Genomic DNA, 13,675 nt, shown 5'->3' with positions numbered 1-13,675 from the left:
ATCTTAGTTTTGCTTTGATGGAAGCTGTTGGACCTTTTTCTTCTGATTTCGTATGCATGCGTTTAATGATCGCCTGTCAGAGCTGCAACATTTGATTAGGATCCTGCCCTGCTGCGTTTGATGCACAACTTCCTTCTTCTGCCAGAGGAGATTTCTCAGGTTTTGAAGCAAATCAAATCCAGTTGCGCTAAAATTGGACCAAACCAAAACACAGTGTTTCTTACTGTTTGTGACAATGAAGATGGCACTTATCATTATTATCTCATTATGACCTGATTTGGGGGGTAATTGAGTCAAATTTGCTTTAATTGCGGGGGAGGTAAAATGAATTTTGGCTTTTCTAAATAGCAAGAAATGTACAGATGTGATATCTTTGTCTAAGACGTACAACCAACTATTGATTATATAAATATTATATATATATATTTTTAATATGGTTTCTCTGTCTTGTTCAGATGACTCCAATGAGAAGACGGTGCTCCACATCGCAGAGGAAACCGACGATGACTTGTTGGCCAGCACACCTACAACACACACCACAGAAGACCTGTTCACTATAATACACAGGTTTGAACACACACACACACACACACACACACACACACACACACACACACACACACACACACACACACACACACACACACGGAAATCAATTATGACATTAAAGCTGACGCATTTTCTCAAAAGGGCTTTTAGAAACTTATTCTCACATTACAATTGGTCTCAGCCTTCACCAAGCTTGTCTGGTGGCTTATTATAACCCGGCAAATGTGACAAAAAAAGAAAAAAAGACGCATTGTCTTGTTTAAAAGGTATGAGGCAGACAGAGCATAAGGTTCCCTAGCAACGGCTACATGTACAGTGGGTTACTGCATGACCGGCAGCTCTTTATTTTGTCCTTTTTGTCTCTCTCTAACACATATAGAGATGCAAGCACACACAGAATCGCAAGAAATCCAGTATCTAAGCAACAAGTGTTTATGATTTTACCTTGTATGATGCTGAAAATAGTCTAAAGGCGGAGAAGAAAGGGTGAAGGGAGGAAGCGGTGTTGCCGTTTTCATCTCCTACAAGAAAGGAAGGAATCCCTTCTGTAGTTGCATGTTTTGGATTCATTCTCTAAATAGTGAATCGTGTGGCTTAAGCAGAAGGTTTTAAGTCATGAATTAAAACATCTTGTCTTATCTTCAGGTCCAAGCGAAAGGTTCTGGGCCGTAAGGAACCGACCGACTCCTTCGGCAGTCGCCAGAGCCTCGTGTCCCCGGTGAAGCACAGCACCAGCGGCAGCGACCTCCGAAACCTGACCCTCGGCAGCAGCCAGAGGTCCAGCTCCCGCAACGAGAACTTCATGGCCCTGCTTCAGAAGAAAGGCAGCAAGTCTTCCAGCGGAGGGGCCAGAGTCTCCGCCATGGAGCTCCTCAAAAGCACAAACCCCCTGGCGCGACGGGTAACAGAGTTTTCCACCTCGTCGTCGACCGCTGAGGGAGGAGAGGCGGCGTCGGGGAACGGCAAACCCAACGACCAATGAACAGGAAGTACAGTTAACTTAGACGTTAACCGGGTACCGTTTGCTGTCGACAAAGCTTACCAACCGATTCTACAACGCTCCACCCACTCCAGATGGGGCCCTCTGACTAACATGTCTGTCCAGCCAGATCGCTCCAACTACTGATTGACCATTTGCACCGTCCAATCAAATTGGAGCACACATTTGGACAAAATGGTCCCTCCCATGGTTGGAGCGCTATGATTGTTCCCCGTCCCTCCAGGAAAGTAAGGAAGCTGAAGAGAACAAGGTTTGTTCTCGCTGTATTTTCAACGAAAAGGAGGAAGCTTTGAGGCCATGAAGCCTCAACACTGCACCATGTTTTTCCTCTTTGGGAATTTCTGGATGGACTTGACGGCTGGGGTGGAGCAGACGCTGGGAATAATGAGGTTGTACCGTGGTATATGATCTATACTCCGGCGCTCCATCTGGATGACGACGACAACAAAAGTCCCTGATGATGATGATGATGATGATGATGATGACGAAGATGAAGACGACGACGATGGTTGATGTGTCTGAATCTGTGACCAATTATACTGAAACCCGACAGGATGCCCGAGAAGATCAAATGAATCCGAGAAAGAAACACATGGAATAAGATACAGAAGATGTGAAACTTTTCAAAGGATTCACCTTCAAAAAATCCAAACCCTCCGGCCAGTAGCACTTCAGCACCAACTCCAAGCACCGAATCATCAATGTGTGATGAGAATGAGAAAGCGAATCCTCTCAAAACCTTTGGACGATATGACTCTGTGGTGAATACGGTGCAACATCAGTACCATCGTCCTCAATCGGCAGAACCTTCTGGATTGAGGGTTTTACAAAGAGAAACCACATTGGGGGGCTTTTTTTTTTGGCCACCACCAAAGACAAGGAGCCATGAGCGAGTCACAGATTCTGTCGCTCATGCTAAAAAAAAAAAACACGACACATTCCACAGAAGGCACCCAGCGAAACGGACAACACGTCGGAACACAAGCACTTTTTGTTTTTTCGTTAGCGTTGGACATCGTTTACACGGCGCAGCCTTTGCGTTGCTACGTTCAGTTCGAGAAACTCGTCAAACTGTTTCTTTTTTTTTCTTCCTTTTGCATATATTTTTTCCCCCCTACACACGCTAGACGGCCATATTCTGTACAAGTTCAGTCGGATTGTACTGTAATGTATCATGTACAAAGATAAATGTTGCGCTATCTATCGGCGAGAAATCCTTTGCAGGCAGGACTAAAAATAGTGTACAGAGCAACAAACAGCTTGGACTTCAAACTGCCCTCGCCGTGAAGGGAAAACACACGCTGAAATACACACACACATACGCATGGACTAAGGAGCAATGCCATGGAAGATGAGCAGAAAACAGACCTATCCACAGTACACAAACGTGTGTGTATGTGTGTAATGTGTGTGTCTGTCCATACAAGTGTGTGCGCAGATGAAATCATGCCTGTGGAGTTTCTGTACGGAGAGCATGAAGCAGGCCTGGTTATTAAACAGGGTTTTTATTCATTCTGGTCTCTGGTGACGGGACCAACGGACTGTTAAAATCTACAAACAGACCAGAGGGGACCTAGTGGTGCATATGTGTGTGTTTGCACTCGTCTGTCTGTGTGTGTGTGTGTGTGTGTGTGTGTGTGTGTGTGTGTGTGTGTGTGTGTACAGAGGGAAGTGCCAAGAACAAAGTGGAGAGAAGAGATAGAGAGATAGAGAGAGACTGCATGTCTGTGTCCTTCTTAGTGTGTTTGACATTTTTGTGCGCGTCCTCGCTACGTGTGTGCACATCTGGACTTGCACATACCCAAAACGTGTACGTGTGTGTGTGTGTGTGTGTGTGTGTGAATGTGAATATATGTGTTTGTGTGTGTGCATCATCGTCATCATCACCACCCCACACCCCCATTGCACCCCAACCACACACCTGTCATGGAATACGATCGGAGGAGCGACCAACGGAACTGCTGGAGGTTCCGGAACCCAAGGTGGAATCAAGGACTGTACTGTAAGGATTCCGGAATCCAAAAGGACGAATCTGGGATTTGGGACTTATTATTTGGATGATGGAAGCAAAATCGTTTTTTTTTTCCAAACCCAAAGGATTCAGGAATGATTAGCAGAATCTGTATTTCTAGGATACGGGAGTCTTGAGACATTGGCCTCCAGAGCGTTCGACAGGAAAAGTCGGGGAAACCTGTTGAAAATTCCATGGAAAGTCCGTCCGTCTGTCTGTCCGTCTGGAGTGTTGCAAAGTGATGGTACAGGGTTGAATAGTTTTTGTTTGTTTTGCACCTCCTCTGTGCCCATTTCGTCATCTCAGAGGGGAGGACGAGCGACGGTGCCTTCCTCCTCCTCCTCCTCCTCCTCCTTGTCTCTGCTGGAGCACACACTCCATCTGCCGTCTCTCCATTTAGCATCAGCTCCCCTACTCTCCTGGCACATAGCAAACACTCCTCCATCTCTTTCTTCCCCATATATACAGCCAAACCTCTCTCGGTTTTTTGCACGTAGCACTGCCTCCTTTACCCCTTCGCCGCTCTCTTCCGCTCCTCTTTTAACCTTCTCTCCATCCTCCCTTTTTGACCCCTCCTCCCCTCCCCATTCCCATCAACCTTCCCGACTCGTCTCTTTTCTTTCTCTTCCTCTTCCTCTTCACCTCCTCTCTGCATTCAGTCTATGCATCTGAGCTCGGCAGACGACGCGACACCGGATGAATGTCAATGAATGACTGTTAAGAAAATAGACGCTGTGCTGAGCTTGAGGGTGCATGAACATCTTTCTATCAGCGCTTATCTTCTTGCCTTCTCTCTTTTCTTGCTCATTGGGTTTTTATACTTTTTCTTTACATTCCTTTACAGTATCCATGTAGGATGGGATGAACATGGATGAATGAGTGCATGGATGAATGAATGACTGACTGAATGAATGGGTTGATAGGATCTGTGCACAAACACAGAAACAGGCAGGGTTTGAATGTGTTTTTGCATAAAGGACCTTGACTTTTGGACTGTGAACGAAACGCCCTGTGGATTTTTGATCCCAGACCGAAACCTCAGCTCTGGATCACAGTGTGGACAGTCCGATGATTCTTGATTTAGCAGCAGTTCAGCTCTTAACACCTGACTCACCCTCCTGCCCCCCCCTGCTGCATGAACTGGACCATGTAGAAGGGGATGAGGGAACCTTTCATCTCCTGAATCCCAGGCGGCAAACTATCCCTCGGTGCTATTGAGTCAGAGCTCCCCCTAGTGGATGGAAATACACACAACACCAGGAGAGTAGAAAAAATAAAAAATAAAACAAAAAAACAAACTCCGTCACACACACATCCTACAACAGTCCTTCAGGTATTCCATCATCCTGAAAAAAAAGATGAAAATTTTAAAAATGCATAAATTATCACCATTTATGATGACTAGTCAAGTGACGCTTGTTTTAAATATTTAGTGAATGAAAAAAAGATAAACCTATAAAACTCTGTGTTTGTTTGCCTTGTATACTGAATAATGGGCGTGTTGCTGCGGCGCCTAGTGTGTTTTTATTTTATTTTATAATTATTATTTTTTTATTTCAGCTGCCTTGGTTGTACACACACACACACATACACAAACACACAATCTTTTGTGTAATCGGGCCCAAATAACAAGTGAAAAGTATAAAAGCGAGTATTTTATGTTAGATCTGATCTCACCTGTATGGAGAATCAGTAGTGCCCAAATCAGCATTCATATGCAGGTAGACGGAGTAGAGGTATTTTTCCCCTCGGAGCAATCCAAGTGGAAAGGATTGATGGGATTTGTTGTTTCCTCACAGTAATGACAAGATGCACACACACATCTAAGAATAGATGATGTTTCCATTTGATGTGTTTAGGATCAACAAACCATTGTGTTGTTTTAACTGTTCAGGTGGCAGATTTGGTCTGAAATAGGGAAATAAGAGGTACAGACAGACAAAGAAACATATGGGTACACTGGTAGGTTGCTGTCCCTTTTTGTAGGGACGCAAGTATTTACAAAGTTTTTACAAATGTTCTTGAGATACCAAATGGCTATAGAGGCAGAAATAATCTCATTGGGTGGTTAATTGTTGATGGGCGGAGCCAAAGAGTTCTTCTGTCAATAACAAATTTACAAACAACGGCAGCAAGATGTTATCAATCAATCAACTCACAACAAGGGAATTATTTTGGTCCTTGGTCCCGCCCATTTTTGGGGGCTAAATAACCAATGAGATTATTTCTGCGACCGGAGCAACTCTGCCTCCAATAAATTTCTAGATCTATATTACCAATCTCTAAAATATGCTGACGATATATTATATTGAAAATGATGTTTCTATGAAGTGGAAAGGGAGCTGACAAGAGGAATATAGTGAATATTTAATCCATTATCCCGTCTTTAGGAAGACGAGTGGGGAAGTGAGGAAGGAGGGGAAATGGGGTTACGGAGGGGAGGTTTGATTTTGCTGAATGTGGGGATTACCACGCCGAAGTTTATATGTATTCCATCATCTTCTCCTTCACTTCCTCTCTTCCCTCTCCTCGGCTGCCGTGACTCAGAGGAGTAATCACGTTAAAAGCTTTTCCCTCTCTCTCTCGCTCTCACTCTCTCAGTTTCCTACCCGCTAAGTGATAAAAGGTGTGGGAAAGCAAGAAAGGCTGGAGCACCGCAATCACTCCTTAATTAATTCGGTTTAATTTTACAGTCAGTCTCCGCAGATACGGAGCGGCCAAATAGCAACCTGTTGCTAAGCGACGCAAATAAAAGTCAGTCGTGTGGAAAAAGGTAAAAAAGTGGAGTTGGAGACTTGGCCAACAGAAAGATCACAGTTTATCTGGTTAAGAGAAACAAAGCTACGTTTGTGTGACCAGTGTGTTTACAGTCATTTGTAAGATGTATTGAATAGAGCTGTTGGCGTAAACGAATCAAACATCCCCACAAGGGGTAAGACTTCCACACTAATTCAACCAGCACTTACAAAATACTTATATAGAATCAATAAAATGTCTTCGAATGAAATGAAGATTTCAACAAAATGTTTTAAGGAAATGTTTATGGTACGAGTAAGATTTCTGTTCCCGACACAAACCCGATTGATCGTGACAAAGAGTCAGATTTCAAGTCAGTTTTGGGCCTTTATTGGGCTTAAAGGTTTATGCTTGTATTGGTGGAGAAAGTGTCTCTTCATATTGGAGATGTAATGATCAGTGATCAATAAAATTAAGTAAACAAACAAGTTTGACTGTCGGCTTGGGTTTGGGTCCCAAATTAGGTTGGACTAGTTTGCATCATGCCTTATCCATTTGTTTGCAACAATTAGCCAAAACTAACTTACCTGGATGCACAGCTTTGTAATGATGCCGAGGTAAGAACTAAAAAACAATATATACGTTTTAAATATATATTGATATATTTCCAAATTCAGTGACTTGGTCACTTTAATCCACAGACCTCACATTGTTGAGAGCCACTTCCTTCATCCACAGTGTGACTGCACCCATGGAAGAGTATGAAACTCTCTGGTTTCTTTTAATCAGATTTCTTTTTGGCACTTTGGGTAAAACAAACTCAAATCAAACTGAGATCCACTGACTTTCTGTGAGCTGCAGTAGATATTTCCAAGCCAAACCACATCAAACTTTGTTCCTTTCTTGTGAATTGCCCCTAAAAATTGAATGTGGTATATTTCCCAGATTTCCTTTTTAATACGCAACTCGGGGTTGCTGTGGTTATTAACTTCTCAGTCGTGTGCTCCAGCTTTATGAGAGAATGAAAGAGGGTGAAAAGGTGACGGGGAGAGTAAGAGGGAGAGAGAGATATAGTGGCTGCAGATTTGGGCCAAAGATCGTCTTACTTCTTTTAAGGAGTGCCAGTGGGGTGAGGTTTACCGTGCTTGGGCATTTCAGGGGTACTACAAAGTCGATATGCAGCACATCTTAAAGCACTAAGGTCTTCTGGAGGTAAGCTCCGCCCTCCTGCCACTCCAAGCAAAGTAAAACAAAGCCCTCGAGTCGAATTTTCAAACCCCAGTGTTGCATGGGGGCTGTGTACAGGCAGCGTATAAAGACACAGAGATGATTAATTAGCGAGAGACACAGAGAAAGAAAAGACAGACAGAGTTATTGGAATTATTCTATTTTTGTTATTCCTCGTTGAAAAAGACATATTTAAAGGAATATTCCGTGTATGTATTGAATAACCTCCGTTTCCCTGCCCCATCCAATGGTGTGATGTGTAGCTGTGAGGTGGCGTCACACACAGAAACGCTTCCCTCCGCAGCTCTGCGATGCCAATGTGATGAAATTATTATATCATTATAAATAAATTATTTTTCTTGCTTAAAAAAATGAATGTTTGCTTTGCCATCTTTTGTTTGTGCTGTTTCTCACCAGTTTCTCACTTTACACAGTCTAGTTCCTTCAGAGGGTAAAATCTTTAAAGACTGGCCGCTCTGGTAAAGATAAGCCTTCTGTAAAATTGTTTATTGACATCAACATCAACCAGTGTTTGTCTGTAGGTTCTCAGTGATCCAGGTTGTTGAAGTCTTAAGCGTTTCAGCTGAAGGCAACTGGATTCCTTTTCAGTTCTTGAAGGTGTTTCACTTCTTCACTGAAAGATTTCTTCAGTTCTAAGCACTGATGCCGAGTCCAAGGTATTTAACCCTTAGTGCTGTTGTCAGATGTTTTGGACAGAGAAGACGGATGGTTTGAGAAAGGAGTAATGGAGGTCATCAATGTCCTACTGGAACATCAGCCACCTATGACACATTCTTGAACTCCCTTTCAAGGTTCTTCAACCCCCATTCATGTTGCAACACATGACCCTAAGCGGTCACAAGATCAACGGCTTTCAGGACGACCTCCAAGGTGACAATCCAACCAGAGGTTAAATACCTTGAACCCCCTATCAGCGTTGATAACTAACTAAAGAAGCCTTTTGGTTGAGATGAAACATCTCCAAGAACCCAAAAGGCCAGTTGCCTTTGACTCGGGTACCTTGAAAACCAAGAAACGGTCTGGGAACTGTGCATCTCAGCCGCTCTACCCATCACTGTATTTCATAACTTTCCCTAATAAGCGTTTTCCATCTTTGTGATTAGGCGTGGAAATAATCTCTTCATCTTTGCAATTTTCATGAAGAGGTCTAACCCAAATCATGTGCCTTGGAGGACTGGAGCAAAGGTGTCCAAATACTTTTGGCCACATAAGTTTTCACAGAACCTGATACAGATTCATTGCCATGTCATTAGTTCATTGATTAAAAAAACAAAACACCAAATACTCCTTTAAAGGGTAGTTCAACATTTTGGCAAATTAGTTTTAGCAGTAGGTTCGTTACCTTTATTTGTCGGTGCAAGCTGTTTTTAGAACGGCGGAGCAGAGCCGCGACCTGCTCAGAGCTACGCTACGGAGGCTCATGGGATTTCTTGGTTTCCCTCATCAAACTCATCAAATACACAATCCAACTCCAAAACACTCTCGTGGACAAACCGCTGATGAGCGTTCCCGTCTGGGTCAGTTTTTCAGCAAGCAGTCTCTGCATTTGCCTCTAAAACAACTCTGTCTGGTAACGTTCTGTTATTATCTCATAGCGTGGTGAATGTGCAGGTCACAACTTGTCCACCAGAGCGTTTTGGAGTTGTTGGATTGTGTATTTGATGAGTTTGATGAGGGAAACCAAGAAATCCCATTAGCCTCCATAGCGTAGCTCTGAGCAGCTCGTGGCTCTGCTCCGCCGTTTTAAAAATAGCTTGCATCGACAATTAAAGGTAGCGAACCTACTGCTATGACTATAGGGATTATGGCAATGGGCCAATTTGCCAAAAATGTTGAACTATCCCTTTAAGATTTGTTGAAAGTCAAAGTTTGACTAAATCAGTTTAGAAAGCACCTTCTGAGGACATGTAGGTGAAATGTTTCTCTGTGAATCGAGATCAATGCAGCATGTCGCTTTTATTAAGAAGAAGTCAGTGATCAGGTTTCCAGCCCAGAGTGGGTCTGAAGTCAGATCTGTGCTCTCATTATGAACGTGCACTCTTCTCTTCTAGCTGAAGACGGATGTTTCATAATTGGCTGCACTCGCCTCAGAGACGATGTTCACTCCAAATCAAACACACCTACTTATCTGTCCCTCTCTTCTCAGGGGCGTTCCTCTTTGTGCAAGTGTGTGTGTTCTTGTATTTCTCTCTTTGTGAGGACCATTGGAGGTTTTGAGCTATATGAGGACTTTCATTTTGGAAGGACATTTTTTTAAAATCTGATCTCTACTTCTTTTTTTAAAGTGAGAGAAACATGGTTTTAGAGTCAGAGATAGAGTTAGGTCTAGGTTTCTGTTAGATACTTTGAATTCATTATAGCTCCCACAGATCCTCACAAGTATAGTATTGTGGTTTGTGTGGAAATACTGGAGTGTGAGTGTGGGTTCAGGTGGTAGATCGAGGCTGCTTCATGTTCCAGCTCTATAATGACATCCTCTCTGTTAATTGCATCCTTCCTATTTAGACACACAAACAGCATTCAAGTGGCTCCTGCTCTGTGCTCTCTCACTGTTTTCTTGTTGGGCTCTGGAGCCATCTACTGGACGAAAGACGTCACTGCGACCGTCACTGTGGAAGTTAGTGAGATGCACAAATATGATGACAGGTGAAATATCTGATCAATCAAACGAAATCTGCTCTATTACTATTACTATTACTATTACTAATTGCACCCTTCAAATTGCTTTTGTTTGAAATATAGAAGAATGTTTTAGTCTATACAGGTCCAGTATCTGTGCAACATTACAGTAAAATATTTCTCTAGGACCTGAGATAACTAATATTTATAAAGAGATATATACATGGAAAAAATTGTATATTTATATTTAAAAATCTAAACCCTCTTGTGATTTATTGATTATACGTTTTTATTTTTAAAAATAACCTTTGAGCTTAGAGCAATTTACATTACTTAACCTTCACCTTAATTTGACAACGGTGACAACAGGTATGAGTTTGCTAAGTAGGAGTTTGAGAGGAAAACAGCAGAGAGAACAGCTTCTCTATTGTGATTACAAATAAAGTTAATATCACGTTCATATCATTCTCTTATTCAATGCGTTTTCTTACCTGCAGAGGACGTAGATATTGAAGAACCTAGTATCTGGCTGAAAAGTGACTCTATCTGGTTGTTACTGTTGATTGGGTGTGTCAGATAAGTGAAGCGCCTTTCTGTTGCACCTGTAACCACACCCACAACCTTGAGTCCACCTGGACACCAGGGCAGTGCAGTGAGAGGCGAGACCACTAGAGGTCAGCAGGAACAAACTCTTCAGCTGCCGGTAAGTTGCTCTTTAAAGATCAAAGAGGAAGTAGACATGATGTTGATTCTGAATACTCTCAAGGACAAAAAGTAATAGAAAATCTGATTTTCTAACAATTATCTTGATGAATTTCAAACATAAAGCATTAAATATTATATGATTAAATGGAAACACATATAAGTTAATCCATAACATGATGTGAACACATTATTTTAATGCCTGTGTTTGTCCTCTTATACAGATTATGTGGTGTAAACAGACTTAAACCTGTTTATATATAGATATTAGTAAAGGTCATGAACTGTTGGCACGATACAAGGCTCTGTGTGTGTGTGGCAAAGTGATTACTTTGACAAGTTTCATAATAAAATGCTTGAGTTTAATTACATTTCTCTCTTCGTAGGCTTGCAGGTACACACAAGCTGTCTACATACACGCACACATTCTTTCTTTTTCTATCATCAGGGCCAAACTACCAAGCGCCACTCTTCCTGTTTCTGACAGTAGAGTGCACGACATGTTATCTATGACACACACATAACAGACACGCACACACAGACTTACAGGGTGGCTGTGGCTAACACAGGAAGAACTGACAGCAATCTGCTTTCAACAGAAAGACAGAAAGACTCAGTCAGATGAGAATTTGGCTTCTCCTCCTGTTGAAGGTGCTTTTCAAATTAAAACACACTATATGATACTGATGAAGGAAAAAAAAAGAGAAGGGATCAATTTCGCAGAGCAAAGGATGGTAAAAACAAAAAAAAGAAAAAGAAAAGATTAAATTAGTCTGGATGGAAAGAGGAAAAAATGAGAGGAAGTGGAACCAAAACAGAAAAAGGGAGGGACAAGGGACTGAAGTCATGTGGGGGGGAGGAGAGAGAGAGAGAGAGTGGGGGAGGGAGGGAGGAGTAACGTCAAGTACAGCAGAGGAGAGGAAGGAGGAGGAGGAGGAGAGAAGAGAGAAGAAGCAGTATCATTAGAGAGGGAGATCAAGCAACAGAGGGAGGAGAAAGAGTCAGAGGAGAAGAAGACGAACACTGAGGCTTTTTGTAAACATCAGGGCTATTTGGAGTACCTGTCAGGCCACGTGCACACACACACACACACACACACACACACACAGACTTACGGACTCCTCACTCATGCTCCTGCTGGATGGACCGACGCCGCTCACATCCACGCCTCCAGCTGTGCACGTAGGAGATCAACCTGTGCGAGCAGACATGCATTTCTACTATGTGGTAAGTAAAAGTTAACACTTAGGTCCTGTGTGTGCGTGGATATGTGTGCGTGCATGCGTGTGTGTTTCTGTTTTTGCACTCGTGTGTTTTTGTGTAGTGCTTCTTGTTGCCATGAAAACACAACATCTCTATTTCTCTTACTTTATGTGGTAGGCTATTTGCTGACAGGCTGTAAATCATATTGCTGTCAAAGCAAGAGATATTATGGAGAATTATGATGTTTTTTCTGCTTAAATGTGTTTATACTGTAAAACAGTTAGACTTTAAGTACAAGCTAATGCGTTTTCTTTCAACTTGTAATTGAAATTTGTCACTTTAACATGTAGGAATAAGAAGCAGCTCCATAGTTCCATGTTACATCCATGCTTTTCTTGCTTTAAACTCATCTGGATTCGTTTCCCAGTATGTTATTCCTATGAATAAACAGTCAACACCCATCAGACATCGTTCATCATCAAAGTCAGATCACGTCGTACTTGGCTTGTGGATATTGTAAATGCTCCCCTGTGGATTTCAGATTGAGGGGCTCCACCTCTGTCAGTTTCATAGCTGTGGTTAAAAATAATCGTCATCCGATGGATGGCAGAAACCCAAGAAAACCAAAAAAAAGCCAATCAGTTGTTCCCTCTGGCCGGATGCCTATCTGCCTAACCAAAACTCAGGGAAATATATTCAAAAATATAAACACATAAGAATGAGAAGGAGTGCAGCTGTGGGCAAAGATGGTTTCCCTCCCTTTTTGTAACTAGATTTACTCCTGTTTATAAAAACCAAGACAGAAAGAGGCGGCAAGAGTTTGATTTCCGTACACCTTAACTATGTAGAGGCAGTCTGAAACTATGGTGTAGGAACTTAATCTGCTAATCCTGTGCAACACTTTGGGTTAATTACATGAGATATTTTTAATGAGAAACATCTTTATATCAGCACTGGAAAATTTCAGCTTTGATCCTGTTGCATTGGTTGGAGCAGAGAGCGATTTATCCTGATTATGCAGTTCCAGGTGCTCAGTGATGAAAGTCCAACCCTGTGGTGCTGCATTGTCCCTTTATTGTTTCTTTACCATTTTTCTTCTCAGCATTTTATTCATTATTTCAGCTGATATTGTCCACAGACACATAACTCATACTTAGTGTGAAGAATGATGCCGAACAGCTGATGCTTCACCTCGTGGCCTGTTGAACTTCACTGTGATGTGAGGTGACCCAGTGTAAATGAACATTATTAATGGAGCAGAAGCCTGCTGTGATTGTGGGGGAAACCTGAGAGCAGCCACGCAGACTTAAGAGTCAAAATGATTTCAAAGCTGCATTAATCAATATTTTCTACGAAAAAAAAGAAAACAAAGGATTAAATGACTAAAAGCAGATGTATATATAAAAAAAAAAAACTCTGGCTCTGTTCTGCATTTTTGCTAGTTTTAGTGAACAGTTTAGTGTCTTTCAGCTTGTTTTGGTTTCATTGAGTCTCGCAATCTGTAGGCCTGCCTGTTTTTCCCTGATATCCTTCTCACTTTAATTAGTCATGAACAACAATAGACTTAACAAAATTAAACTTAACAGGGGTTTATAGCCTATAAATAT

At 42.1% G+C, this 13,675-nt stretch overlaps 2 protein-coding genes across 6 annotated transcripts in view; both read left to right on the top strand.

The window, feature by feature from the left end:
* nhsl2 (NHS-like 2) overlaps positions 1–6,341 on the top strand; it is a 148,378-nt gene extending 142,037 nt beyond the window's left edge. For all 3 annotated transcript variants that reach the window (XM_085759772.1, XM_085759773.1, XM_085759774.1), the window contains 2 exons: positions 456–567; positions 1,195–6,341. In XM_085759772.1, coding sequence (XP_085615898.1) covers positions 456–567; positions 1,195–1,531 — 449 coding nt within the window. In that variant the 3' untranslated portion in view covers positions 1,532–6,341. The remainder of the gene's footprint in view (positions 1–455; positions 568–1,194) is intronic.
* A 5,447-nt stretch (positions 6,342–11,788) lies between these two features.
* Positions 11,789–13,675, top strand: part of arhgap36 (Rho GTPase activating protein 36) — a 63,861-nt gene continuing 61,974 nt past the window's right edge. For all 3 annotated transcript variants that reach the window (XM_085759784.1, XM_085759783.1, XM_085759782.1), the window contains exon 1: positions 11,789–12,092. In XM_085759784.1, coding sequence (XP_085615910.1) covers positions 11,994–12,092 — 99 coding nt within the window. In that variant the 5' untranslated portion in view covers positions 11,789–11,993. The remainder of the gene's footprint in view (positions 12,093–13,675) is intronic.

Source organism: Trachurus japonicus, chromosome 18, assembly GCF_045865225.1.
Source record: "Trachurus japonicus isolate A0001 chromosome 18, Traja_1.0".
Lineage (NCBI taxonomy): Eukaryota > Metazoa > Chordata > Actinopteri > Carangiformes > Carangidae > Trachurus > Trachurus japonicus.
The sequence above is the reverse complement of the archived record's forward strand: the minus strand, read 5'-3'. Positions and strand labels throughout refer to the sequence as shown.